The sequence below is a fragment of the Eretmochelys imbricata genome, chromosome 27 (assembly GCF_965152235.1).
Source record: "Eretmochelys imbricata isolate rEreImb1 chromosome 27, rEreImb1.hap1, whole genome shotgun sequence".
Classification (NCBI taxonomy): Eukaryota; Metazoa; Chordata; order Testudines; family Cheloniidae; genus Eretmochelys; species Eretmochelys imbricata.
Genome location: NC_135598.1, coordinates 2,712,527 through 2,739,851, shown reverse-complemented (window position 1 = coordinate 2,739,851; position 27,325 = coordinate 2,712,527). Strand labels below are relative to the sequence as shown.

The 27,325-nt window shown below is 52.9% G+C and overlaps 1 protein-coding gene across 2 annotated transcripts; it reads left to right on the top strand.

The window, feature by feature from the left end:
• The first annotated feature begins 433 nt into the window (after positions 1-433).
• Positions 434-27,269, top strand: DBF4B (DBF4B-CDC7 kinase regulatory subunit). Of its 2 annotated transcripts, none has more exons than XM_077806510.1 (12): positions 434-585; positions 2,049-2,224; positions 3,094-3,288; positions 5,354-5,404; positions 6,607-6,676; positions 7,961-8,031; positions 11,728-11,764; positions 16,057-16,102; positions 19,216-19,332; positions 23,267-23,393; positions 24,002-24,126; positions 24,823-27,269. In XM_077806510.1, exons 1-12 carry the CDS (start codon positions 567-569, stop codon positions 26,261-26,263), a joined length of 2,475 nt encoding a protein of 824 aa, XP_077662636.1. In that variant the 5' UTR covers positions 434-566; the 3' UTR covers positions 26,264-27,269. The 2 variants fall into 2 exon arrangements, with proteins under 2 accessions (XP_077662636.1, XP_077662635.1); XM_077806509.1 differs by having other exon boundaries at positions 5,354-5,440.
• The last annotated feature ends 56 nt before the right edge of the window (positions 27,270-27,325 follow it).

Here is a 27,325-nt window from a genome sequence, read left to right as displayed (position 1 = left end):
CCGGCGGCCCGGCCCGCCCGAAAACAAACCACCACAGCGGGGCCGGCAGCGGCGCCGCTCGCGTGTGGACACGCGCTGCGCCCCCGGAGCCCCGCCCCGCCTGGGGCTGAAGGGGAGCCGGCCCCGCGCCCCCGGAGCCCCGCCCCGCCCCGCAGCCCCCCGCGCGCCCCCTGCCCCCGGGCCGGCGCCCTCGCGCTGCCGTGACGCCAGCACGTCGTGCCGCGGCGCCGGCCCAGGCGCTGGGCGCGTGGGGGGGAGGGGCCCAACCCCCGGCGCCGGGCCTGGGCCCCGCCCTCTCTCGGGGCGGGGGCGCTGGCTTAGGAGGGGGGCGGTTGGTCCCTCCCCGGCCGCCGTAGCCCGCTGGGTCGGCCCGGCGGCGGAGGGGGCGGGGCGGAAATTTAAATCGGCAGCCGCGGCCGCTGTGAGGCGAAGGTGGCGGCGAGCGCTCTGGGCCCCCGGGGCTCTGCGGCGTGGCCGGGGCGCAGGCCTCGCTCCTCGCCGCGTCCTGAGCGCTCTGTTCCGGGCCGGGCGGCGCGGCCCCAGACCCGCCCGCTGCTCCGTCCCCGATGGCTGAGCCGGAGCCCGGTACGCGAGCGGCGGGGTGGGCGCCGCTTCCCGGCAGGCCGGGCCGGGCACCGCCGCCGCCAGGTGCTCCCCGGCCCGCCCCCTCTCCGCGTCCGCTCCGGCCCGGCCGCTGCCCCTGCCCCCGCCCCCTGTGTCCCCGGCGCGGGGCCTGTCCGAGCCCCCCGCCGCCGCCGAGCGGCAGCCGCTCCCCGGGGGGCCAGGGCGGGCCGCGCCCCCCGCGAGCCCCCGGGAGATTGTGGCGGTAGGATGCAATTGCCTGGGGGGGTGATGGCCTCAGGGCGAACACCAGCTTTAAAACATGCCCCCCCCCCGCCCCAAACCCCTCTGTAATGGCAACAAGGAGTTAAAAGACTTGCTTGTCCCTTTCTTCCCTGGGGGTGTGTTGCCGCTTGTTTCTCTTGTGTGTTGGGCAGAAGCCGCCCAAAGCAGCTGTGATAGCGTCAGGGTCCCCTCCCCACTCTGAACTCTGGGGCACGGATGTGGGGACCCGCATGAAAGACCCCTAAGCTTATTCTTACCAGCTTAGGTTAAAAACTTCCCCATGGTACAAATCCTTCCTTGCCCTTGGATGGGTACTGCTGCCACCCCCAAGTGAGTTAGACAAAGATTCAGGAAAAGGGCCACTTGAAGTTCCTGGTTCCCTAAAATATCCCCCAAGCCCCTTCACCCCCTTTCCTGGGGTGGCTTGAGAATAATATACCAACCAAATAGGTTAACAAGGTGAGCACAGACCAGCCCCTTTGGTTTGTAAGTGTCCTAAAAACCCCATCAGGTTCTTAACAACAGAACTTTATTATAAAAACAAAATAAAAGAAGCACCTCTAAAATCAGGATGGAAGGTAATTTTACAGGGTGATCAGATTCAAAACACAGAGGATTCCACTCTAGGCAAAACTTTAAAGTTGCCAGAAAAATCAGGAATAAACCTCCCTCTTAGCCTAGTTTCAGAGTAGCAGCTGTGTTAGTCTGTATCTGCAAAAGAAAAGGAGCATCCAATGCAGTGAGCTGTAGCTCACGAAAGCTTATGCTCAGATAAATTTGTTAGTCTCTAAGGCGCCACAAGTCCTCCTTTCCTCTTAGCCTAGGGAAAATTCACAAGCTAAAACAAAAGATAATCAAACTCATTTCTTTCCTATTACTTACAATTTGTAATCTTAAATGCTTAGTTCAGATATGGCTTTAGAAGATGTATTTTCCCTGCCCTGGTTCCTCGCTGACCCAGAGAGAATACAAAGAAACACAAAACAAAAACCTTCCCTCACAGATTTGAAAGTATCTTCTCCCCTTATTGGTCCTTTTGGTCAGGTGCCAACCAAGTTATTTGAGCTTCTTAACCTTTTTTTACAGGTAAAGGAGGGATTTTATGCTACCCTTAGTTGTATGTTTGACAGATACCCTCGTCCCTTGTGCTCTCCCCACTGCTCATCTGAGAGGCTGACTCTCTTGGTGGCTGTGTTTTTTAGCAGGTAGGATGGGTTGCCAATCAGAGAAAAGGCAAAGGAGACCCCCAGAGAAACAGCAGCAGGAGGTGACTGGGTCATCCAAGAACCTGCCCTTTTTGGGAAAATCCTTCTACCTGGACCTGCCGAATAACAAGAACATGGAGTTTCTGGTGGCGACAATAAAGCAGCTGGGTGGGGTGAGTATGGAGGCACCTTGCCTGTTGGAGAGCATGAAGCAGCTGCGCTCTAGCTCCAGAAGAGCCAAAGACTTGAATGGATGCTGCTATAGGGGTGATGCATTGACAAGGGGCAGAGTTGCTGAATGGACTTGGGTGGGGTGGTGGAATTCAGTGCCTCTAGTCCAAACCTTAACCTAAAATGGTAGTGGGAGTGGTGGGTAGGAATGCATTCCTGGAAAGACCCGGCCCTGTCACTTTACCCTTTGTGCTCCCATCTGCGGGGCTCAGGAAGTCTTGAATGCTCTTTTTAAGCCCAAAGATGGGGACAGTCCGTCACAAGCTGCTTGTAGGTCTATTCACGTGGAGCCAGGTTTTCGAAAGAGTCAGCTCCCAAGAGTGGTGCCTGTTCTTCAGGAGCTCAGCCCCTGGATGCATGTTGGGTGCTGGTTTCTTGTGAAAACTTGGCCATTAAATGGGAGCTGAGCTCTTGAAGACACCAAGGGCCAATTTTTCAAGAACAGTGCATTTGGCAGATGGGGGCACTGTGGTTAATGCGCTGTACAGAGGGGCTAGGGAAGGGTTCTGAGTACACGTGTAAACTGATTCTCGAGTGTCCCAGCTCACTAGGCTGACCAGTATAGTCCTTACAAGGTATCTTTCAGTTGCATGTAACTAATAGTCCAGCGTGACTTGGGAGGAGGCCTTAAGACTGGAAGACAGTAAGGGATGGAGCTGGAAGGGGAGAAATGTCTAGCTTAAAGACTAGGTCTCATGCAGCCCTGTTCCTGCATCTAGGCAACTGAAGATGGTGGTTTCTTTAAGATGTTCCAGACCTTGCTGTGGACTTGGTGGCTTTGCAGCTGACTCTGTTTTTGTCTTTGGTCCAGGTGATTGAAAGCTTCTTGAGTAAAGAAGTCAGCTATGTGGTTTCCAGCAGCAAAGAGGCCAAACTGGACAGTGGGCCTCGGAGACCGACTGAGAAACGGAGCAGCGCAGCTTCAGGGGATGCCAAGGCAAAGACTCTGCCCTCTGCTGTGCCCAAAGGGAGCCACGCGGGGCATCACCACAAGCCAGCAGACAGTGTAAGGACTGTGAGGGTCTAGGCAGTCTTAAGCCTTGGGGCAGTGGCTGGTGGGGAGCAGAGCCTGAGAATAGTAGCTGCAGAAGAGCTTGTCTGCCTCACTGAGAACACCTCTCTATTCAGCTGTCCCAGTCCTGGTGCTGTTCACACTCCGATAAATGAGCCCTGCCCTCTGGGCAGTGGCTTGAGATGCCAAATCTTTCTATAGCATTTTTAATCTCCAAACATTCTGCAAAGTGTCCACCGAGACTGGTGCAACTGCCTCTGGGGTGCAGCACCATCCAACAGCATACAGTGGCACTACGATGTGCCCTTCATTTACTAGCCTACAGTTCACAATCAAAACTGGAAATGTTAGGGTGGCAGACAAACTCCCCACGGTGCAGCAAATGGCCGGCACATCCAGACTATTGCTAATCAGTGGTGAAGGGATAAATACCGTAGGAATTTACACAGGTTTGTAGCAGGATATGGTGGCATAAAAACTGATACTTCCCTTCAGGGTCGCTACAGACTGGAGGTGTGGCAGGCCTCGCTGCCTCAGCTGGAGGTATAGATGTGCTGCACCTGCCTAAATGCTGGAAGAAATTGTTTATTTGGCTGATTAATCCTGCTGCTCAACAGAGATAATAGGGGCTTGTTTTTTGTATGGATTTGCTTCTAATTTCCTTTTGTGTGACTTGTCCTGGTATTGGCTGGTGGGATGGATGTGAATGGTGCCCCTCCCCTACTCCAGATAGCATGCAGGGACCAGCTCTGCATGTCACTGGGTTTTGCCCCAGGCTCAGAAATGTCGCTAGAGCAGAGGAACGATCATCAAGGTGCTGGTAGGATGAGACCCAGGGTCCCCTACCTAGAACTTCCAGCTTGCAAGGAAAGCATCCTGCCAATTCTGCTCAGAGTCAGCAAATCCCTGTCTGGGGCAGGGGGCTGGACTCAACAGGTCTAAGTTGAACTCTCTGTGCACCCTCAGAGGTGGGAGGACATGCTGGAGAGGGAGCAGGGGGAGAAGGTGGAGGCAGCAGGGGTAAGATATAGGTGGGCTGGGAAGCAGCCATGCCGCCAGAGAAGGGAGCTGGCAGGTCACGAGAAAGGGGCTCAGTGTTGCACTTCAAGGCCCATCTTCCCAGCCTGTAAAACAGTCAGACTCCATTGAACTGCTAACAGTAGAACATACAGCACCGGGTGGGGCGCTGGCCATGACTGCGGTGAGGGCTGCCCAGAGTAATAAAGAAATACAAGGTCAGATGGCTTGAGTCCTACCCCCAAACTAGAAGAAACCTTGCTGTCTCACTGCGGTCTGACAGGGCATCCTACTGTAACATGGCCTCTGCTGGGCATGCCTATGCAGAGGCCAAATGGCTTCCCTAGCAGATTCCCATGGCTTTCCTGCTGCACAGTTCACCTGACCTGTTCTGTAGTCTCCGATCCATCAGGCTGAAACCGGGCTGACCTGCAGGCAGGGGGCTCTAGGTGTCCAGGGCAGACTTTCAGTCCCATAGAGCAGAGCCTTAAAGTACAAAGGTCACTTAGAATCATAGAATATCAGGGTTGGAAGGGACCCCAGAAGGTCATCTAGTCCAACCCCCTCCTCGAAGCAGGACCAATTCCCAGTTAAATCATCCCAGCCAGGGCTTTGTCAAGCCTGACCTTAAAAACCTCTAAGGAAGGAGATTCTACCACCTCCCTAGGTAACGCATTCCAGTGTTTCACCACCCTCATAGTGAAAAAGTTTTTCCTAATATCCAACCTAAACCTCCCCCACTGCACTTGCTGCTGCCCAGGAGGAGCTTGTCCTTTTCCAGAGGACATCTGCAGTGAGGAGCCTGGGTGGAGAGGGGAAGCCTGGGGGCTCTGAGCGGAATCCTCTCCTGGGAAGGTTAAACCCTATTGCATCTCCCTGGAGGTCTGTAATCTGGGGTGGTAGTGAGGTTTGGGGGTGCCAGGGACACTGAGGATCTGTGCCCTCGCCCTTTAAAACTATCTGGGCAGTAGCGTACTGGTCCACCTGGCTGGCTGCTCAGGAGCTTTTGGTCTAAATGCTGTTTGGCTTGTGTCTTCTGCAGGCTCTGATCAGCAGGGGGAAGGAGCTGCTGCAGAAGGCCATGAGGAACCAGGTGAGCGGCACGGTGATGGGCTTCTCCTCTAGGCAGGTAGGTGCAAGGCATTCCTGAGCAGGGCAGCAATCCAGCCTGTGCTTGGGGAACGGTGCAGAGACTTGGCCCATCACTAGATTCCATGTGGGCCATTGCCTGGACAAGTCCTCCATTTGAAAATGCAAGACTGTAACGCTGCCTGGGGTTCCAAGCCTTTCAGCCCCTTATGGGGCCTGTTCCTTTCCCACGTGCTGCCCCTTGGGCTGGACACTCATACAGGTAGCTGTACTCCTGTTGCTCTAACGCAACGCATACGATTGCGTAACAGTGACTGTGCGTCGTCAGAAGGGGACTTTCTGTCAGTGTAGGTAACCCACCTCTCCAGACTAGTTCAATGGAAGACGACAGTGGGGTCTGGTAGGCCTAAGTACGTGATGTAGTAAGGTTGACCTGATGCTTTTAGGTGTAGACCAGGCCTATAAGAGCATCACAGCAGCATCAGAAGTAGCAATAACCTAGGGAGCTCTAAAGCCACGTGTGACATGGACTTGGTTAGCCACATAGCCTGGCTGCAGAGTTGTGAGAGGCTTTGCCTCTAGACCTTATGCTGAAAGGTTTCCGATCACTCGGTACATGGCGTTAATGCTTAACTAAAAGGTTCATGCTACAGCTGACATAGTCTAGTTCATGCTTCCAGCTCTGAGTCAGGATAAGAACATTTCTCCTCTTCCCTGCACCATGTGCCCTAGGACTTGGAAATGCCAATTTCATCTGCAAATCAACAGATCCCCTCTGGGTCAGGGAGCTGGCCCAGGATTGAGCTTTCTGAAATGGCAAAGGCAGAAGTGGCTACTCAAAAATCCCATCTCTACAGCAGGATAGCTCTTGTTTCTAGTCTTGAAAAGAGCAAGCTGGCAACTCTTATACCAAGATGATCTTAGCTACCACTGATTTCTGGTCAGTCAAGATAAGCAGTTTTCTAGCCTCTGAGCAGTGGGATTGCAGCCTTTTCACTAGGCTTCCCAACTCTAGAAGTTCTCAAAATGACATCTGCTAAAATCCTGCTGCTGACTGAGGATGGGGGGCAGGAAAGACCAATGTTAATGATTTGACAATGATGTGACACACTATAATCTCATACCCTGTCGAGGCCAGCAAACAGTCTGAGATGTCCACTCTGCCCTGGGCTGTACATCACTGAGTCTCTCCTCTTGTTTGTGCAGGATTCCAGCAGTGGCAGTAGTATCCTTGTCAATGCTCGCTCCTGGGGCGTTCGGATCTTGCATGTGGATGGTATCCTTCTACAGAAACTTTGTGTTGTGGAGATGGGACTCTGATCTTTAATATCTAGCTTCTGAATCTGTTAAATCAATGACCTGGGGGGTGAATGGCTGGTTATGGGGGGAGGAGCAAGAATTTGACAATGGGTTACACTGACTGAGGCTTTGCTGGCCTGGGGAAACAGGCTTTCAGAGGAGAGGAGGGTCTTCAAAAGTCTGTGTGTGGAGAATGGGGTGTGGGCTTGGTCAGACCCACTCTGTTCTTTTCCTAGTAGTCTGACTGTAACCTTCCTCTCCTGATCCAAGGGTTCTAAACACCGGCACAGAACCACCACTACCCCTTAGAATAACATCTGGTCTGTTTTCAGAGTAGCAGCCGTGTTAGTCTGTATCCGCAAAAAGAGAAGGAGGACTTGTGGCACCTTAGAGACTAACAAATTTATCTGAGCATAAGCTTTCGTTAGGTACAGCTCACTTCATTGGATGCATGCAGTGGAAAATACCTGGTCTATATGTCAAAGGCACGTCCTTGCTGGATTGATGGCCCTGCAGGCCTCTCTCTAAGCAGACATGTTTAATGTCGACCATGTCAGCGAGCCCTGCTGAAGTGCCTTGATCCTGGCATGTAGCAACCCCCACGAGAGCAGCTGGCTGAGATCCTCAGTGAGGGAGGGGAGCAGTGGGAATGCCTCTCACTGACAATGGGGCTGGGGCACTAGGTCTCTGCTGGACTTGAGCCAACAGCTGAGGCTCTGTACCCTGGGCTCATGCACACCCAGCACTGTCCAACGTGAGTTTAGAGTTTCTGGGCTAAAGTGGGCGGCAGCTCAGCTTCTGCCTGTTTGTCCAATTCCAAGGCATGCTGCACCTCCTCTGCATCTTTCTGTAAAGGGAAACGCTGCTATGTCTGCCTTGGCTAGGGCTAATGGGAGTTGGTCCAAGAACAGAGATTCTCTCACCCACCTGGTCTCTCAGGGCGAACACAGCAATCTGCCATCTAGGGCTGAAAGCTCTTAGCTCCCACTGTGACACTTAGAGCCAGATTGTAGCACACAACACGCAGCGCTCCCTCTCCCATCTGGCCACTAGCTCTTGTCCTTATTTCCTCCATGGAAGGAGGATGTGCAGTACAACTCTTTTCCCACAGATGGCAGAGGAGGGTGCTAAAGCACTTTCCCGGGTGTGGTGGGTAGCTCGATGGAGTTGTATTTCATCCTCTGTTCACTATGGGTGCTGAGGAGTAGCAGCTCCCTCTGTTTCTCTGGGCTTTAGCTCCTTGACTTCCCACCCCACATAGAAATGATGGCCTATGTGCAGCAGCTGCTGTTCCGCGTGTCAGGAGCAAGGAAGCAGAGTGAGAAGACGATGGTAACTGACCTAAACTTCCCCCCAGTCCAGGGCTTCCTGGTAACAAGTGGGTTTTGTCCTTCCCAACTAGCCCAGGATGCAGTCCTCTTACAGCAGAGTCACTTTAGGCCTTGTCTGACATACAAGGTCAATGAGCAAGGCCCCAGAGGGACTGGTTTTGTCCAGTGCCAATCAGTATTTTTATCAACCATTCCTAAATTCTAAGGCCAGAAGGGATCTTTGTGGTGATCTCGTCAGACCTCCTGTGTAAACAGGCCACAGAACTTCCCCCAAATAATCCCTAGAGCAGATCTTCTAGAAAACATCCGGTCTGGATTTAACAACTGTCAGGAATGGATTATCCACCACAACTCTGGGTAAACGGTTCCAATGGTTGATTAGTTTCACAGTTAAAAATTTGTGCCTTATTTCTAGTCTGAATTTGTTTAGATTCAACTTCCAGCCACTGGATGGTGTTGCCCCTTTCTCTGCTAGATTGAAGAGCCCGTTATTAAATATTTGTTCCCCGGGTAGGTATTTACACCCTATGCTCAAGTCACCCATTGACCTCTTTAAGATGAATAGATGGAGCTTCTTGAGTCGTTCGATGCAAGGCAAGTTTTCTAATCCTTTAATTAGTCTTGGGGCTTTTCTCTGAATCCTCCCCAATTTATCAACATCCTTCTTGAACTGCAGACACCAGAACTGGATGTAGTATTCCAGCCACGGTTGCACCAGGGCCAAATAGAGTTAAATAACCTCTCTGCTCCTAATCGAGATTCCCCTGTTTATGCATCTAAGGATTAGCTCTTTTGGCCACAGCGTCCCCCTGGAGCTCATGTTCAGCTAATTATCCACCATGACCCCCAAATCTTTAATCACATCTTCCCAGGACATTTTCCCACTGTAAATATGACCTACATTCTTTGTTCCTAGATGTATACATTTTATGTTTAGCCATATTAAAAACACACATTGTTTGCATGCAGCTTACCAAATGATCCAGATCATGCTGAATCAGTGACCTGCCCTCATCGTCACTTACCACCCCCAATTTTTGACATCTGCAAACTGTATCCGTGATGACTTATCATGACCTGGTAGAAAACATAAAAACTGTTAAATAGCTTAGGGCCAAGAACTGATCCCTGCAGGACCCCACTAGAAATGCAGCTGCTGGAGGATGATTCTGTTTAGTTAGCCAGTTTTTAATCAATTTAGTGTGTGCCATGTTACTTTGATTAAAAACCAGAATATAAAACTATCATACAGTACCAAGTCAAAGGCCTTACAGAAGTCTGTTACATCAACACTGTTACCTCTTTCGACCAATCTTATAAGCGCAACAAAACAAATCAAGTTAGTTTCCCTAAACGTTCTAGGTGATGCAAAATCTTTGGTAAAGTTACAGATGACCCAAAGATTGGGGCAGTAAGTAATGAGGAAAGGATACTGTTAATGATCTAAATAGTTAAATGATCACAATCCTATAAAATGCATTTTAATACAGCCGAATGTAAGGTAGTACATCTAGGAACCAAGAATCCAGGTTATACGTACAGGATGGAAGACTGGGAGAAAGTAGGGACTCAGAAGGGCAGAGTGTTTGTTGTAAATGTCCCTCAACATGAGAGCTCAGTGTAAAAGCATGACAAAAAGGACAAGTATGGAAAGGAATATCGGGTATAAGTAGGGAAGTGATGGTTTTGTGTTTCTTTTTTAGACCGGGTTAGATGCACACCTGTCACAGATGGTCTGGACTGACTTAATCTTACCTTAGCATGGGACTGGATGATCCCTCTAGATCCCTTCCAGACCTTCATTACTGTGATTGTATGGTATTGGTAAGACAGCTACTAGAACACTGCCTAGTTCTGGTGTCCAAACCTCAAAGATGAGGACATACTGGAGAGAGTTCAAAGGGGCCCCATGTGATCCAGAAGCTGGAAAAGGAGCCTCGTGATTTGAGGCTTAAACTCAATCTATTGGTTTTACTGACATTAAAGTTGAAGGGTGAGTTGCTCACTGCACCTGGGCACTGACACATGGGCAAGATCTTTGATCATGAGAGGGGCTATTCAACTCTGCCGCCAAAGGCGGAACAAGACCCAGTGACTGGAAGGTCAAGTTGGACAAATTCCACCTGGATGTAAGAGGCAGTTTGCCAGCACTGGGGGTGAGTGAACATTGGAACAGCCTCCCCGGGAGGTGGTAGACTCACCCTTGCTTGAAGTCTCTAAAGTGAGATTAGAATCTTTCTGCAACATGCTTTAATCCTGCTCTAGGAGCAATGCTGCAGCTGTTTAGTGCTTGCGGTGGCCCTTTCTGGCCAGGGACTCTGAATCTCTGAACCCCTGTTCATCCCCTTCCTTCATGGACTATGGTGGGGAACAGGAAGCTCTGCACTGCCCCCAGCATTGTCCTCTGCATGTTCCTAACACTTGCAGATCAGTAGGAAGACCTTGATTATTATCAAATCTCACATTTCAGGGCTTAAGCAGGTTGCCTGCTGAGATCAGAAAGGAGTCTGTTCCCCAGGGCACAATTGGCCAGAGGTATTCTGTGTGGGGTTTTTTTTTCTTTAACCTGCCTCTGAAGCAGCGATGAGACACTGGACAGGGTGGATCAGTGCTCTGAGATGGTGCAGAGAATTTCTTCTCCATTGCCTGGCTGATGTCTCCTGTTCATATGCTCAGGGTCTCACTGATCACTAGCTTTGGGGCTGGGAAGGAATTTTCCCCCAAGGTCAGACTGGCAGAGACCTTGCAGGGGTGAGGTGGGGGTTTCCACCTTCCTATGCGGTGTGGGTCACAAACCAGATCCTCTGAGCAGGTCACTGATCAATTCCCTGCCACTGCAGGGGCCTCGAGTGAGATGCCACTAATGCCTCTGTTCTGTGCCTGTGGCATGCAACTGTTTCATCTCCTGAGGGCTGAAATCTTTAGCCTAGGGAGTTATCAGGCTCAATACAGGTGTGTCCAGGGCTCAATACAGGTGTGTCCAGGGGTTGGGGGTGGTCTGTGATATATAGGTGGTCAGACTAGATGATCTGATGGTGCTGGCCTGAAACTCTGATGCGCTTGGTATAGTTAACCCAGTATAACCTAGCTTAGTGGGAATGTCGTTATACTGGTAGAAAAGTCCTTATTCTATTCAGGAAGAGGAGGCACCTTTAGCTCAGTATAACTGAGTCCGTGCTGATACTTTTACTGGTAAAACTAGATTCGCTTAAAAAAGCTCACCCAAGCTGAAATACGTCTAGCAAGCCAACTTCAGGTGCAGTCCAGGCCTAGTGCTAGGCTGGCAAGGCTGGATGACCAGCTGGGGTCTCAACCTACAACAGGCCCAGATCCCAACCAACTTACAGGGGGAAACTCCAGCTTTCTCCACCCAACTTGCAAGGGAGGTAAAATCACAATGTGGTATACAGTCAGTCTGCCAGCAGGCTTGTGCTAGGGTTGGGGACGGGTGAGGCTGGCCTTCCTTTAGGAAGGGCCAGTTGTATGATCTTCTTTCCAGCAGTCTGGTCTAGGCAGTGCTGAGCTATGCAAACCAAGTCCGATCTGCCAAACACCAGGGGCACAGCAGCCGTGGACTGCCTTAAGGATGAGCATGCCCTGTGCTGGCATCTCCCCCTCACTGCTCTGGAATCAGTGGGCTGCTAGTCTTGTCTATGGCTGGCTCCCATCCTAAATGCTATCTGTTTTTTCTGTCTAGGTGAAGTGTTTCTCAGTGGGGCCAGGAGTCCTTAAAGGTCAGTACAGAAGCTTTGCTCTCAGCTGGTGTCGAGCTGGTTGGGAGACTTTGTGAAAACGCCTCACTGTGATATTTCAACAAAACGACTTGTTTTTGCAAAAACTTCTGTTCCCTCAAAGCCGTTTACTGTCCAAACTCAGACAGAAACCTCTTGCCAGGCTCTCCTTGTCGTGCTTTAAAGCTTGTGCAGCATTTTGAAAGCGTAGCTAGGATGCTTCCTGTGTGGCTGGCTTTCTACTGTCGCTTTCCAGCGGGATCTTGTCTAAAATCCTGTTAATCATTTGTCCACTTACCTGGTCTCCCCTGTGCTATGAGAGACTCTCCGGCAGGGCTTCTAGAATTGAGAGTCATGGTAGGAACTGCGGTACTGGTGCTTCGGTCTCTGAATCCGTGTTGGCTGTGAAATGAAGCCCTATGGAGGGGAGGATGTGTCCCCCACATCCCACTCACTCCTGCTAGCAGAAGGCTGCGCTATGCCGCGGTGGTGCCGATGTGGGACTGACCGTGCCTTAACGTGCAGTCTGGTCAGGGAGCATTCAGAGAAGCCTTTGCTGCCTTCAAAGCATTCAGCCTGGAGTCAAGTCTAACTCCTAAACCGCGAAGGCAGCTTTTTGTTTTTTGTTTGTTTGTTAAAAGCTGACCTCCACAGCTGGGGCGGACAGTAGCCCTGTGCCTCTCTTATAGAATCATAGAATCATAGAATATCAGGGTTGGAAGGGACCCCTGAAGGTCATCTAGTCCAACCCCCTGCTCGAAGCAGGACCAATTCCCAGTTAAATCATCCCAGCCAGGGCTTTGTCAAGCCTGACCTTAAAAACTTCCAAGGAAGGAGATTCCACCACCTCCCTAGGCAACGCATTCCAGTGTTTCACCACCCTCTTAGTGAAAAAGTTTTTCCTAATATCCAATCTAAACCTCCCCCACTGCAACTTGAGACCATTACTCCTCGTTCTGTCATCTGCTACCATTGAGAACAGTCTAGAGCCATCCTCTTTGGAACCCCCTTTCAGGTAGTTGAAAGCAGCTATCAAATCCCCCCTCATTCTTCTCTTCTGCAGGCTAAACAATCCCAGCTCCCTCAGCCTCTCCTCATAAGTCATGTGTTCTAGACCCCTAATCATTTTTGTTGCCCTTCGCTGGACTCTCTCCAATTTATCCACATCCTTCTTGTAGTGTGGGGCCCAAAACTGGACACAATACTCCAGATGAGGCCTCACCAATGTCGAATAGAGGGGGACGATCACGTCCCTCGATCTGCTCGCTATGCCCCTACTTATACATCCCAAAATGCCATTGGCCTTCTTGGCAACAAGGGCACACTGCTGACTCATATCCAGCTTCTCGTCCACTGTCACCCCTAGGTCCTTTTCCGCAGAACTGCTGCCTAGCCATTCGGTCCCTAGTCTGTAGCGGTGCATTGGATTCTTCCGTCCTAAGTGCAGGACCCTGCACTTATCCTTATTGAACCTCATCAGATTTCTTTTGGCCCAATCCTCCAATTTGTCTAGGTCCTTCTGTATCCTATCCCTCCCCTCCAGCGTATCTACCACTCCTCCCAGTTTAGTATCGTCCGCAAATTTGCTGAGAGTGCAATCCACACCATCCTCCAGATCATTTATGAAGATATTGAACAAAACCGGCCCCAGGACCGACCCCTGGGGCACTCCACTTGACACCGGCTGCCAACTAGACATGGAGCCATTGATCACTACCCGTTGAGCCCGACAATCTAGCCAGCTTTCTACCCACCTTATAGTGCATTCATCCAGCCCATACTTCCTTAACTTGCTGACAAGAATACTGTGGGAGACCGTGTCAAAAGCTTTGCTAAAGTCAAGAAACAATACATCCACTGCTTTCCCTTCATCCACAGAACCAGTAATCTCATGATAAAAGGCGATTAGATTAGTCAGGCATGACCTTCCCTTGGTGAATCCATGCTGGCTGTTCCTGATCACTTTCCTCTCATGCAAGTACTTCAGGATTGATTCTTTGAGGACCTGCTCCATGATTTTTCCAGGGACTGAGGTGAGGCTGACTGGCCTGTAGTTCCCAGGATCCTCCTTCTTCCCTTTTTTAAAGATTGGCACTACATTAGCCTTTTTCCAGTCATCCGGGACTTCCCCGGTTCGCCACGAGTTTTCAAAGATAATGGCCAATGGCTCTGCAATCACAGCCGCCAATTCCTTCAGCACTCTCGGATGCAACTCGTCCGGCCCCATGGACTTGTGCACGTCCAGCTTTTCTAAATAGTCCCTAACCACCTCTTTCTCCACAGAGGGCTGGCCATCTCTTCCCCATTTTGTGATGCCCAGCGCAGCAGTCTGGGAGCTGACCTTGTTAGTGAAAACAGAGGCAAAAAAAGCATTGAGTACATTAGCTTTTTGCACATCCTCTGTCACTAGGTTGCCTCCCTCATTCAGTAAGGGGCCCACACTTTCCTTGGCTTTCTTCTTGTTGCCAGCATACCTGAAGAAACCCTTCTTGTTACTCTTGACATCTCTCGCTAGCTGCAGCTCCAGGTGCGATTTGGCCCTCCTGATTTCATTCCTACATGCCCGAGCTATATTTTTATACTCTTCCCTGGTCATATGTCCAACCTTCCACTTCTTGTAAGCTTCTTTTTTATGTTTAAGATCCGCTAGGATTTCACCATTAAGCCAAGCTGGTCGCCTGCCATATTTACTATTCTTTCGACTCATTGGGATGGTTTGTCCCTGTAACCTCAACAGGGATTCCTTGAAATACAGCCAGCTCTCCTGGACTCCTTTCCCCTTCAAGTTAGTCCCCCAGGGGATCCTGGCCATCCGTTCCCTGAGGGAGTCGAAGTCTGCTTTCCTGAAGTCCAGGGTCCGTATCCTGCTGCTTACCTTTCTTCCCTGCGTCAGGATCCTGAACTCAACCAACTCATGGTCACTGCCATGAGTGGTCTCTTGCCCCTATATAATGGGACAGAGATGGCTGGAGATCTCTAGGAAACCTTGCTTCCTGCTGACATGAGACTTCGGTCTCGTCTGGCCTGGAAGAACCTCCAGTGACTGAGAGCTAGTGTAAAGATTGTGACCGGAGAGTGAAAGCGGAACCGTTGGGGGTGGGGTTTGTCACCGATCAAAACTCTCCGGCCAGGCCACTCATGCGGGCACCAAATGGTGCTTCCAGTCTCATTTTAGGTCCCTAAATATACAGTTTGACTTCCAAAAATGCTGAGCACCTAGCAACTGCATGGGAACAGTCTCAGCCTTGTGCTTGAACAGCTACTTCCCTTCAGTGACTTAACATCCTGGAGAAAAATCTTGGCTCAAACCTGCTCAGAGGCCTCTTGGGTGCCTCAGCCCCAGCAGGGGTGGTCAGACTTGGTGTTCTTGATCTCCCAAGGCTGGGCAGGGGGCTACCCACCTCTCAGGCCTGGGCCCATCATAAAGAAGCAAAGACTCCAGTCTCCCTTGTGGCTGTGGTGAGTTTGACACTCTCTACAAAAGCACTTGGAGCTGCTCCTGTGCTTTCCTCAGTCGGCCAAATCCTCCTCCTCAAGTGCAGCACCGAGCACCTTGGCACAGCTTGGGACACACCAGGCTACTTGCCTTGTGCTACCCACATAGCAGGAAGGCACAGCCCTAAGATCCTGCCTATGGGAATAATCAACCTGATGCCCCAGAAGAGGCTGTCTGAATCCTGACACTCTGCTGAGGCAGAGTTCAGCTACCACTCCCCCAGCGCACGCTGGTACCTGCTGTCCGCCTGGCATGGAGTGCATTCTGACAACAGCCGCGCTTTGGCTCTGGGCCTGACCACAACTTGGGCCCTTATTGTTAGAACTAACTATCTTGTTGCTCGCTCATCTGCAGCAGCTTTTAACTCTTCGCTGTCTCTCAGCTGTCCATTAAATCTTCTCTAGACTTAACAGTCCCCACCAAGGTTCTGAACACAGATTGTATGTTTTGCCTTCTAAATGACTATCTGCCCTGAAAGTTGTCCATTGAAATATCTGCATCCTTAGCATTAGGCTTCAGAGTCCACTGGTGGAGATAAGTGGAAAATTGATGCTGCTCCGGGCTATTGTTTCAGGCTGCCTGCAGACTCTGGCAGATAGATCTTGATTCTTTTTTCAGGATTTCTTCGCATCCAGAAGTGTTATAAATATTGGGGGGGGAAAAAAACAAACTTTAGATTTTGGAGTCCAGTTCTGTGTAGCCAGGGATTGGATGATGGGGATAGGGTGTGCATTGCAGGGGCGGGGGGGGAGGGAATGCCTGCCCAGGCCAGCTGCTAACTGCAGAATTCTCCTTCTAGTGGGAAAACTGAAGCCCCCGTTTCTGAAGATTGAGGACCGGAGCAGGTGAATGAGCCTTTTCAATCTGATCCTTCTTTTAACTTTGTGGGCAAACTTTGCTCTCCTGGCTGAAGAGCTGCGAGGAGTCCCTTGGCAGATGCTCCCTCCCCTCTTACCCATAGAACCCTCCAAGCCCCTCCATTGACAAGAGAGTTGTTGATGCACTTCCGGTGCTGGGGAAGAAGGGTAAATGCAGTGCGGAAATGTAGCCTTGGTTACCTGTGTGCACTGTGAAGTGACAGTACTGGACAGAGGCTCCATTTCCAGCTCAACCAGATTCCCTGTGTGACCTTGGCCAAGTCACTTCATCTCTCTGGGCCCCATTTCTTGTGTGTTCGTCCCCCAGTGTGTTTAGAGATAAACTCCATGGGCAGGGCCTGTCTGTGTACAGCAGCCACCACAATGGGCCCTGATCTCTGGGCCTCTTTGTGCTGCTCAAGTAACTTGCAGAATTGCAGCCTACCAAGCCACAGGGAACAGAGATTCTTGCCACTTGTTGAGCTGCGTTTGTCCCTGTAGCAACAGATGTGACTAGCCCTGGGAAGTAGCAAATGTTACAGGACTGTGATGTTTATGATGCACTTTTCTTACTAGAAAGCAGTTGTTTCTAGGGTGTAGCTCATTGCGCAGCTAAGTAATACAATCCTTTAGAGCAATGGTTTTCAAACTTTTTTTTTTCTGGCGACCCAGTTGAAGAAAATTGATGCCTGCAACCCAACGGAGCTGGGGATGAGGGGTTTGGAGTGTGGGGCGGGCAGAGGGTTGCGGTGAGAGCTGCAGGGTGGGGCCCAGAATGAGGGGTTCAGGGTTTGGGGGGGCTCAGGCCTGGGGCAGGGGGTTGGGGTGCAGGAGGGGGTCAGGGCTTTGGGGTGGGGCCAGGGATGAGGGATTTGGGGTGCAGGGGGGCTCAGGGCTGGGGCAGGGGATTGGGGCATGGGCTTGCCTCTGGCAGCTTCCGGTCAGCGGCGCAGCGGGGGTGCAGAGGCAGGCTTCCCACCTGTCTTGGCACTGTGGACCGTGCTGCGCCCTGGAAGCGGCCAGCAGCAGGTCTGGTTCCTAGGCGGAGCCACACAAGAGGCTCTGTGCAGCGCTCACCCGCGGGCACTGCACCCATGGCTCCCATTGGCTGGGATTGCGGAGACTATGCTTGGGGCAGGAGCAGTACGCAGAGCCCCGTGCGGGGGGGCCCCCCAGGCCTAGGAGCCAGATCTGCTGCTGGCCGCTTCTGGGTACAGTGTGGTGTCAGAACAGGTAGGGACTAGCCAGGCAGCACCGCCGATGGGACTCTTAACGGCCCAATCAGGGGTGCTCACCAGAGCTGCCAGTGCCTTCCATTCCACGACCCGGTACTGGGTTGCAACCCACAGTTTGAAAATCACTGCTTTAGAGAGGCGTGGGAAACGGCAGCGTCCAGAACTCGAGTGCCTTAAGTACTCTTTGAGGTCCACGTCTGAAGGGGCACTAACAAGCCGCTACAGGACCAAGTGTTAGGTCTGGGAGTAATATGTAACAAAGCACAAAGAGCAGAAGGGTGAATTCTAAAGTATCAGCAGGTTTCGGGTAAAACCTTCCGTGCAGTGCAAGAAACTCCACCCCTGCACTGGGTGAGAGCGTAAGAAGCAGAGTGAAATGGATTGATAGCAAGTGTGAGCTCCTTGGGCCAGGAGCCATCTTGGTTCTATGTTTATGCAGGGCCTAGTGCAGTGGGGCTGGGTCCATGACAGGCTCATAGGTGCCATTACAACACTGATAATAGTCAGCACCAGTTTCTAATGTCCCTGGCTTGGAGTGTAATGCAATCTAAGCTCAGGCGTGAGAGGAGAACTAGGTCTCTCAATGCTATCAGCTTAATCTCAGGTGCTGGTAACAGGCATTTCTAGCTGAGACTGTGTCCCTCAAAGATTTTCACAAACTGCTGATTGCGTCCTGTACTCTAGGCCCAGTGCAGTTCCGCACATGGGATGGGAGGGTGCAAGGAGAAGGCTGCCTTGGGATTCACCGTTCCAAAGGCCTTGTCCTACACTTGGAAAAATCAAGTACGTAACTGCCCAGTGGCACACATCCACCAGTGGTAGCAACAGCTGGAGCTATGGGATGCAGGATGCCCACGGAATTACCAGCATCTTTCAGGGCTAGGCAGCAAACGCCTGCCCTATGGCCTCCACCGGTGGTGGTGCCCTGTCTGTGAAGCTGCTGTCTGCCCCTGAACAGGAGGCAAGTCTGGCTTACATGAGTTTAAGTGCTGTCCACATTGCAGTCAATGGGGCCCTCCATGGATGCAAAGGTTGGACTTGTCCAGCGGTATGGAAGTGAGGGAGCTGGGGAAATGGGGACAGAGGCTGGAGCTGCAACAGGGAGTCAACACAGGTCTCCAGAGCTGAACCCTCGACCTGCAGCTCAGCCCACCTTCTCTGAGCAAGCAGAGAGCAGGGGGACTTGAGGGCTCTGTAGGAAGCTGCCTGCCCCAGCAGTCTCCCAAGGAAGAGTCTCTGGGCCAAATCAAGGCCTGGTGTAAACATGCTGAATCCTGAAACTACCCCAGGGGTCCACTCTCATCTCAATCTAACAAGGGAAACAGGAACATAAGAACAGCCCCATACTGGGTCAGACCAAAGGTCCATCTAGGCCAGCATCCTGTGTTCTGACAGTGGCCAGTGCCAGGTGTCCCAGAGGGAATGAACAGGACAGGGAATCATCAAGTGATCCATCCCCTGTCACCCATTCCCAGCTCCTCGCAAACAGGCTGGCGACACCATCCGTGCCCAGCCTGGCTAATAGCCATTGATGGACCAATCCTCCACGAATTTATCTAGTTCTTTTTTGAACCCTGTTTATAGTCTTGGCCTTCACAATATCCTCTAGCAAGGATTCCACAGGTTGACTCTACGTTGTGTGAAGAAGTACTTCCTTTTGTTTTTAAACCTGCTGCCTATTCATGTCATTTAAATGGGGACGTGGAAGCCCCAAGCAGGGGTCGGGGGCGCAGAAACTGAGCCTCTGTGCTTGGAGGAAGGCTCAGGGAGGAGGTGTGGGGGAGCCTGTGGTAGCCCAGGTAAGTGAGAACTGGGCCAAAATGGGTCACAGCCATGCCTGACGTCTGACACTGATGGTTCTTGCAGGAAATTCCGGCCCTTCCATCACCAATTCAAGAGCTTCCCTGACCTGAACTTCCTGGCACCGAACAGATCCAGCCCATTTGAGCCTCTGAAAACCCCCTCAAGCTCCTGCAGAGTCAGGTAGGTGGTGCAAGCTGCCAGGGAGTGTGGCTGTTACAGCCCCACTGCTGCCTTGGTGCCATTGGTATCCCAGACTCCCTGCGGACACCAGAGACTCCTAGCTCCTTTGCATGGGGCCAAATAGACTCTCTCCTGAGCTCCTTTGTTCCGCGGCTCAGCCTGATCAGAGCTAATCTGAGCTGTGACCTTTTTCTAGGTCGGAAAACTGCCAACTGGATGGGGAGGGCCCCTGGCTGGCAGGTGGCTTGTGCCTGAGCCTGTGTTTCACAAAGACTCCTCTGGGGAAGGGAGTAAGTGAGTCTGTGTGACCCAGCTGCAGCCCTCGTGACTCCTGAGCACTCTGGGGCTTGCTGCTGCTGCTGCTCCTCCGCCAGCTTTCTGGGAGCGGGGGGTCCACAGGACTGTCCTTGGTCCACATCTCTTCTCCTTCTGCACTTACCTCTGGCTAATCTCCTCCACAAACCAGCTCAGCAACTCTCTCTGTGCTGACAACACGTGGACTTTCCTCTCTGCTCCAGACCTATCTCCTGTCAGCCCCTCTCTCTCTCCTATATCCTCATGGATGTGTAGCCATCAGCTCAAGCTCAACATGGCTAAAACTGAGCTCTTAATCCACCTCCTTCCCCGCCCACTACCTCCTTTCTCATTGGGCTGAGCAATGCCATGGTACAAGGCACTGGTGAGACCTCATCTGGAACATTGGTCGCCCATGTTCATGAAAGGTAAATTCTGACCAGAACAGGTGCAGAGAAGAGCCGCTAGGATGACTAGTGGAATGGAGAGCCGACCTTATGACTTGTTCAGCTTAGCGAGAAGGCTCAGGTGGGGCATGATTGGTCTCTGATTATGGCGGGGGTGAGGAGCTGTTGAAGCTGAAGGACATTGTTGGCCCAAGAAGAGACAGGGATAAACTAGCCATGAACACATTCAGGCTGGAAATGCGGTTTCTAATCAGCAGAGAGGTGAGATTCTGGAACAACCTCTTCTGCAGGAGCTACTGGGGTAAGCACATATTTAGTTTTAAGAGAGCTGGACCCATTTGACTGACGCAGCGGCCCTTGGGCCACTTCCAGTGCGTGTTCCTATAAACCCATGCTTCAGGGACCCAGCTGGTCCCCTGCAGGGGTCAGGGTCACATTGCAGGATGCAATGTTCTCACTGTCTACCCTGGAACCTGTTGCTTTGCTGGTGTAGCTCCCAACCTGGACTGCTGACAGCCAGTGCATGCCCCAAGTGTCTGTGCTGGACAGTGCTGGGTCAGCAGCCTGTCAACAGCACTGTGTGGATTCCATCAGCCGGGGTTACTACCTGCAGGGTGACCCCAACTCTCAGTCCCAAATGTCGCCAAACCATGTGCTCTGCTACGTCCAACCCTCGCCTGGACCATTCAGAGACATAATTTGGTTCGTTTGTTCCTTTCAGGATATATGCACACCACAGCTTATTAACTGGGCACAAATTCACCCTTCTCTTTAAATATTTTTTTGTGATAAAAATGAAATATACTTGATTTCACTTAATTTTGTTAATAAGTTTAAAGAATGAAGGTAGAGTTACAAGTAAAACACAATAAAATATGCTTCTAAAGGCCTAAAACTTAATCTAGCAAGATATAGGCTTTCAAGATGGTTTCTCTCACCGGTCATCCTTCCCAGCCATGGCTGACGTTCACAAAGGTACAAGGTGCTGGCTTCCCTTGTCCGCTTAGGCAAAGATCTTTCACCTAAGACAACTTCTTACCTATATTCAGTTCCAGCGACTTCACGCGCAACCCCCCCACTTCGTTGAAGGACTCTTCTTTCTCAGCTTGCAAGGGTTCTAGCCTCTTGTCTGTGTAGTGATGGATGCCAAAGATGGCTTCAGTCCTTGCTTAGATCTTCTGAAGGTCAATGACCTTGTTTCAAGAAGCAGGATGTTCTCATGCTATTCTTCCCTTCCTGTGGGCTTCCCATCCCCTTTGAGTTCAATGAAAAGCAGCTTCCATTGTTTGATTCCTCTAGGCTTCATGTACATAGGAGAGAGGTAGAAAGCTGTGCCATCCCCTCCTGTCTGGGCAGGCGGTACAGCCTGGTATCAGTGAGTGTCCAGAATTCCTCACTGAGTGTTAATACAGCCAGTTCAGTGATATTAATCCCCTTAGCTGTCAGAAAAGGCCTCACTCAAAACTCTTGTAGTACAGTAATATCGTACATCAGCAGCTGATTCAGCTGCTTATCACTGGAGGTTCAGCCCCTGTCTTTATAGCCCAGGGAGCCTTTGCAGTGGATTCCTCTGGAAAAGCGAAACCCAAGACAAGTGTCTGTCTCCTTCTGGGTACAGATGCCATGCTGCCCTCTTTTTCCCCTCCCCTTGTTAGTGTGAGGTTTGCCTCTGCCCCTTGTCAGCTTGGTGGGGGTGTGTAAACAGGGAACTCTCATCCCTTTGTTTGGGACAGACCTGGTTCACACACATTCTGATGATGATACCATGACTCTCCATACCCATCACATGCAGACCTTGCGCAAGAATGTTAATGAGCAGCGAGTTATTGGTACCTCACAAGGCTTTTTTTGTGCAAAGATTATTACAGTGGTGTGTAGGATGTGAATACAGGCTGCTTTCAGTCCCAGTCAGGAATTCTGGGTTTACCTCCCTCCTCTGAAGCCTCAGGATGGTCGTGGCTGGGCTGGGCTACTGCATGGGAGCGCCAGGGCTCTGAGGTGGCCCTGGGCATTTTCTCTCTCAGGTGCTTGGCTGATGGGTCTAGCTCACAAGCTCAGGGTCTAACCGAGCACCGAATGTGGGGTGGGGCAGGAATTCCGCCCCGGGGCAGGAATTCCGCCCCAGGTCAGGTTAGTGGTGAGCTTGGGGGTTTCGCCTTCCCCTGCAGCATGGGGGGCGGGTCACTGGCCAGGATTATCTGGGTGTATCGCACATCATTCCCCTCCCATTTCAAGGGCCTCGGGCCCTGGTGCCCCTCGGCCTGTGGCACAGTATAGTCCAGTGTTCTGAGGCTGTGACCCTTTGGGCTCATTTCAGTTGCGTTCAGTGTGCGGGTGCTGGGTGGGGCTGGTGCCCAGGAGGTCAGACTCGGTGAGCTGGGGGTCCCTGCTGCCTTCAACTCTGACTTGCTCAGTATGGACAGCCCCACTGTCCTGTCTGTCACTGAGGCCTGTAACCCAGGCATCATCTTCAACTCTGACCTCCCTCTAGGTCCTTGCACCCAGACTGTGTCAATTGTACCAGTTCTTTGTGCAGAACATCCCTAAGGTCTGGCCTCTCCTATCCATCCACAGACCTAGAGCTCCTATCCAGGCCCATCTCACCTCTCAGTTACAGCAGCCTCCTTCTGTCTGGCCTGGACACGTGCATCTCTCATATCCAAAACACTGCTACAGACATCGTTCTCCTCGTCCACTGTCTTGACCATGTCCTCCCCCACCCTTGTTGTGTCCTTCCACGGACTCCTCCTTCTCTGTTGCCTTAAACATGAGCTGCTTGTCTTCACTCTGCAGGCCCTTTGTGGCCTATCCCCACCCTACCTCTCACCTCTCCTTGGCTATGAAGAAGTCAACTCCAACCTCTGATCAGCCCAGTGATGCTAGCCTTCTTCTCCCCTTTGTGCTTTCTTCTCTGCTGCCCCTCACGCTTGGGATGAGCTCCTTGTAGATCTCCCACAGCTGCCTCACTGCCCGCCTTCAGATCCCACCTTAAATCTCCTTTGCTGCAGTGCCTGCATGGACCCGACAACAGTCAGGCCGCTAGTGTGCAGAGCCCACAGCCTGTCACGCTGAGCAGCATTCTCACCGCATTCTCGTGCTCCCCGTCTCGTCTCGTCCCTAAGATTGTCTGCCCCTGGGGGCAGAGGCCATCTTGTTTGTACCACACCTAGCCCAACCGATGCCTAGGCATGGGGATAATATGGATATCTAGCCTGTACTGTGTCCCCTTGCAGAGCCCCCGAGGGCTGTCTGACGCACAGCGAGAGAGAGAGGAGCCCCCGGTCCAGCCCAGCCACCGTGCCCAAGAGGAGGAAGGGGTTTTGTGAATGTTGCCAGGAGACCTTCGGGGAGCTGCAGATGGTAAGGGCTCCGCTGGCCTAGCACTGCAGGAGCTGCTTTGGTCTCCCCTGCTCGTGGTTCAAGGCAGGCAGAGCCTCTGCAGATATGCCCAACGCAGGCGTGCCCAGTGGGGAAGCAGACAATCTTACAGGTGTGCCTTGGCTCCGTCTGCCGCTCCTCTGACCTGTCTCAGCAGAACAGCCCAAGTCCATTGGGAGCTGGGAGTGTGCAGTCCCGCAGGGCAGTTGTGCCCCTGGCCCAGGGGGAACCTAGGGTGCCAGCACTGTTGCCCATCCCAGCAGCTGGGAGCCAAGCTGCAGATTGCACTGCTCTTGCCCCATACTTGTCCTACCTTGGCCCTGGGATGTTCCCAGCACCATAGCCATGGGCAGGGGTAGAGCTGCATTCCCTCTGTGCCCATATCCGTTCCCCTTGGCCCCACATCCTGTCCCTGAGGGCCTCTAGCCTTCCCCAGCAGTTGCCATGCAGCTACCTGCAGGGCAAGCAGCTACTGCTGCTCCCTGGAACTCTCCCCAGCATGGGGCTGTGGCTCAGCTGCACCCTGCTCTCCTGGGCCTGCTGCTGCGAGAAGAAGCTGCTGGCCCCACGCTCCCCTTGCTCTGTTCCAGCACCTCCAGAGCCCCCGGCACAGGCAGTTCGCGCTGGACGCCTCTCAGTATGCGGCTGTGGATCACGTCATCGCTCAGCTCACCAACGACTTTGCAGAGATCCCAGCCTGGTCCTCTCCCCCCAGGTAACACACAAACAGCTTGCTGCCCTGGGGCTTGAGGGTCTGGCTTGGGCAGCCTGGATCATGGTGGGTTAAAATCCACAGCCAGTCAGCTGCTCAGTGACAGGCAGGCAGTTCTGGTGGAGGGGCCCTGCTTCCTTTGGCAGAGCAGGGTTAGGGGACAAGTTCCCTTCGGTGTCCAGGGTAGACAGGCTGGCTCCTTCCCCTGCTGCACCCTCAAAGACACGAGCCACTCTGGGCTCCTGTTGCCCTGGGGCTGTTCTCTTGGTTCCTGTGGGGAATTTCCCAGACCCCTCTCATGCCTTTACCCAAGAGTGGCTCATCTCCTGTGACGCAGGACCCCTCACTGCCCAAAATACACATCTGCTCCTCAGTCCCCCTCCTGTTTCTCTGTGCTGGGGTGTGTCCCTTTGGGGCTGGGTCAGGCTGTCCTGCTCAGCCAGCAGGTGACCCTGGTGAAGTTGACCTGGTGAAGGTGACCCTGATGACTCCTGGGCTGGAGTTCTGCACAGCTGCATTTCAAGCCACTGCTCCTCCCAGGCGATCTCCCAATTTACTCGGCCTCACCTTCTGAGCAGAGGGGCTTAAATACCCCATCCCTGCACAGATCGTGCTGGCTCCCTGCTAGAGTGCTGCACTGCCCTGGCTTCTGTTCCATGCAAGGGGCTCCCATATTAAATGAGAAGCTTTCTCTCCCAGGGTGCCCTGCTCTCCTGCAGCTGACAACGAACTCTGTGGCTCTCGAGCAAAGGCTGTGGAAGGCCTGGGCGCACCAGCTGCAGAGCTGGGATGGAAGCACCAGCTGGCCAGGAAGGACAAAGCAGAGCTGTCTCTCAATGCATTGTCTGTGCTGGGTGGGGAATGCTCCACAGGCCCAGAGGAGACGCCAAAGGAGAAGGTCAGCGAGCTCCCTCCTCCAGAATTGCCCGCTGGGCACCCCCTCCTGGGGCTATGGGCTGAGGAGACACTGCGAGCCAGGCCATCTGCTAGCACAGGGCCAGCTGGGAGGGCCCATGCTTGGTGTCAGAACACAGACCAGTCTGCTGTTGACAACACTGCAGTGGGGGCTACTGCCTTGGCCACTGCTCCTGATCTCAGCCAGTGGACCCGGGCCAGCGATGGATTGACTGGAGAGGCAGCTGCTTGCTCCCCTGAACTTGTTCCCCAGGATGCACTCGAGTCCCTGAGTCACCCTCTGGGAGCATCACCCTGCTCCAGGAAACGCAAACTCTCCGACAGCCCTTGCATGCGGCTGGAAAAGAGGCCGAGGATAATACAGCTGAGCAGCGACCCCCTGCGTCTGGAGAAGCAGACAGGCTCGGTTTGCTGCAGCTCAGTTCATCGGGGTGTGGGGCTGGCTGTGGGAGGGGTTGCTGGCACTGCTCCATCTGGTGCTACTGGAGCAGAGCTCTTGCTGCTTTCCAGCAGGCTCTGCAGCTTCCCTGCCTCAGCGACGCCTCAGGACAGAGCCCATGTGCTCCCAGAACCTGTTCCCATGGCTATAGCCAACACTGAGGCTACCCTGGCGAGCACAGCCACTCAGCAGGGCTGGGAGAGCGGGACTCCGGGCCTGCAAGAGGGGCAGTCTACAGAGCAGGCCCCAGAGCCTCCCTGCTGTGTGGCCGAGACTGGCCTCGAGCTGCAATCACCTACCTGGGACAAGGCCAGCTGTTCTGCAGTCCATCCGGCCCTCCCACACCTGCCAATCCCCCCAGCCAGGCGCTTGTGCTGCCCTGCAGTAGCTGAAGGTGCGCTGCCCAAGCCACCCAACAGCACAGACCTTGGCGAAAGCCTGGCCGCCCATCCCAGCACCCTCCAGCCTGCCCCTTGCAGAACCCACACTGGCCCAAATCTGGGGCCACCATCTTCTTCTTCAGAGTCGGACTGGGACGTCCAGCTGCTCTGCTCACTGGACGCTCTGCAGGGCACCAGGAACCGGCCAGTAGACCTGGAGGTGCTCCGGAGGACCTGCATCAATGTCCAAGACAGCGGCTATGAGTCCCATCTCTACTCGGTCCTGAAGCAGAAGTCTGAGCTGGACTTAGGCAGAGATGACCAGAGCTGTCGGAATTGTCGTGCAGAAACAGAAGGAGCCCCTTTCGCTGTGTTTGAGGCCTGCCTGGGCAGCTGGACCAGCTAGCCACTAGCTGCGCAGACCCTGTCAAGAACTAGGGCTCACCCCCAAGCACGGTTGCTAAGGGAGCCCCACAGAGATGGCTGTGGGAAACCACCTTCCCCGCAGCCATCAGAAGGCACAAGGCTGGCCGGAGACGGTCTGCGGGCACTGGAATAAGGACTGGCTGCAAATGGAGGGTGGGGCTGAGCCTGGAGGCTTTAGGCAAGACTGATCTGGTCGGTTCACTTGCTTGTGGAGCTCAGCCACAGGAAGAGCTCTCCCCAGCCTGGCCATGCTAGCCCTGGCTTCCCATGGGGACAGACCACTGGGCCTGGCCTGGCCTTGACCAGCAATGGCCTGGCTCTCCTCTCCCCTCAATGGAGCGACCAGGAAGCAGACTCCCTTGCCTAGACTAGACTGCACCGTGTGTCCAACTGCTCGATAGTGGCTTTTTAATGGCCTGCCGCATTTCATTAGTGCTGCTCATACACGCACCTCCTGTGCTCCTCCATCACCCTCTGCAGCCTGACCCTGGAGGAGGGAGACGTGAGCACTTAGTACCAGGAAAACAACGTTCCCTTAACCAGTGGCCTGGCCTGACCTCACCTGTCAAGTGTGCAGCTAGCTGATGCCAGAGCCAGTGGAGGCGGGAAGCCCCTAGTCTGATCTGCAGACGGAGCAGGGTTTTCTCCCGTCTTCCCGTGCAGCAGGCAGGTAGGCAGTCAATGCTGCCATTCCCTCGCCCAGAAAGAGCTGCTGTCTTCTGGAAGTGACTGCTCTGAGCTCCCCACAGTATCTTTCTGTTCTCAGATTCTCTGCTCTTTCTGCATCTCCCTGGCTCCTTCCTACTTGTGGTGCAGTTAATGGGGGAAATGAGCTGCTGTCTGGATCGATTCCTCTTCCTGTTTTAGCTTCTGCTCTGTTCCATGGGGCCATAGCTCCCCTGTCTCTCGTCTCCACTGGCCATTGCAGATAATTGGTGTTTAAAACTTCCTGCTTGTTTTAAAAACACATTTTAAACCAAAATAAACTGAATGAGTGTAATGATCCAGTGTGAGACTCCACTTCATCATGCGGCTGCCTGGG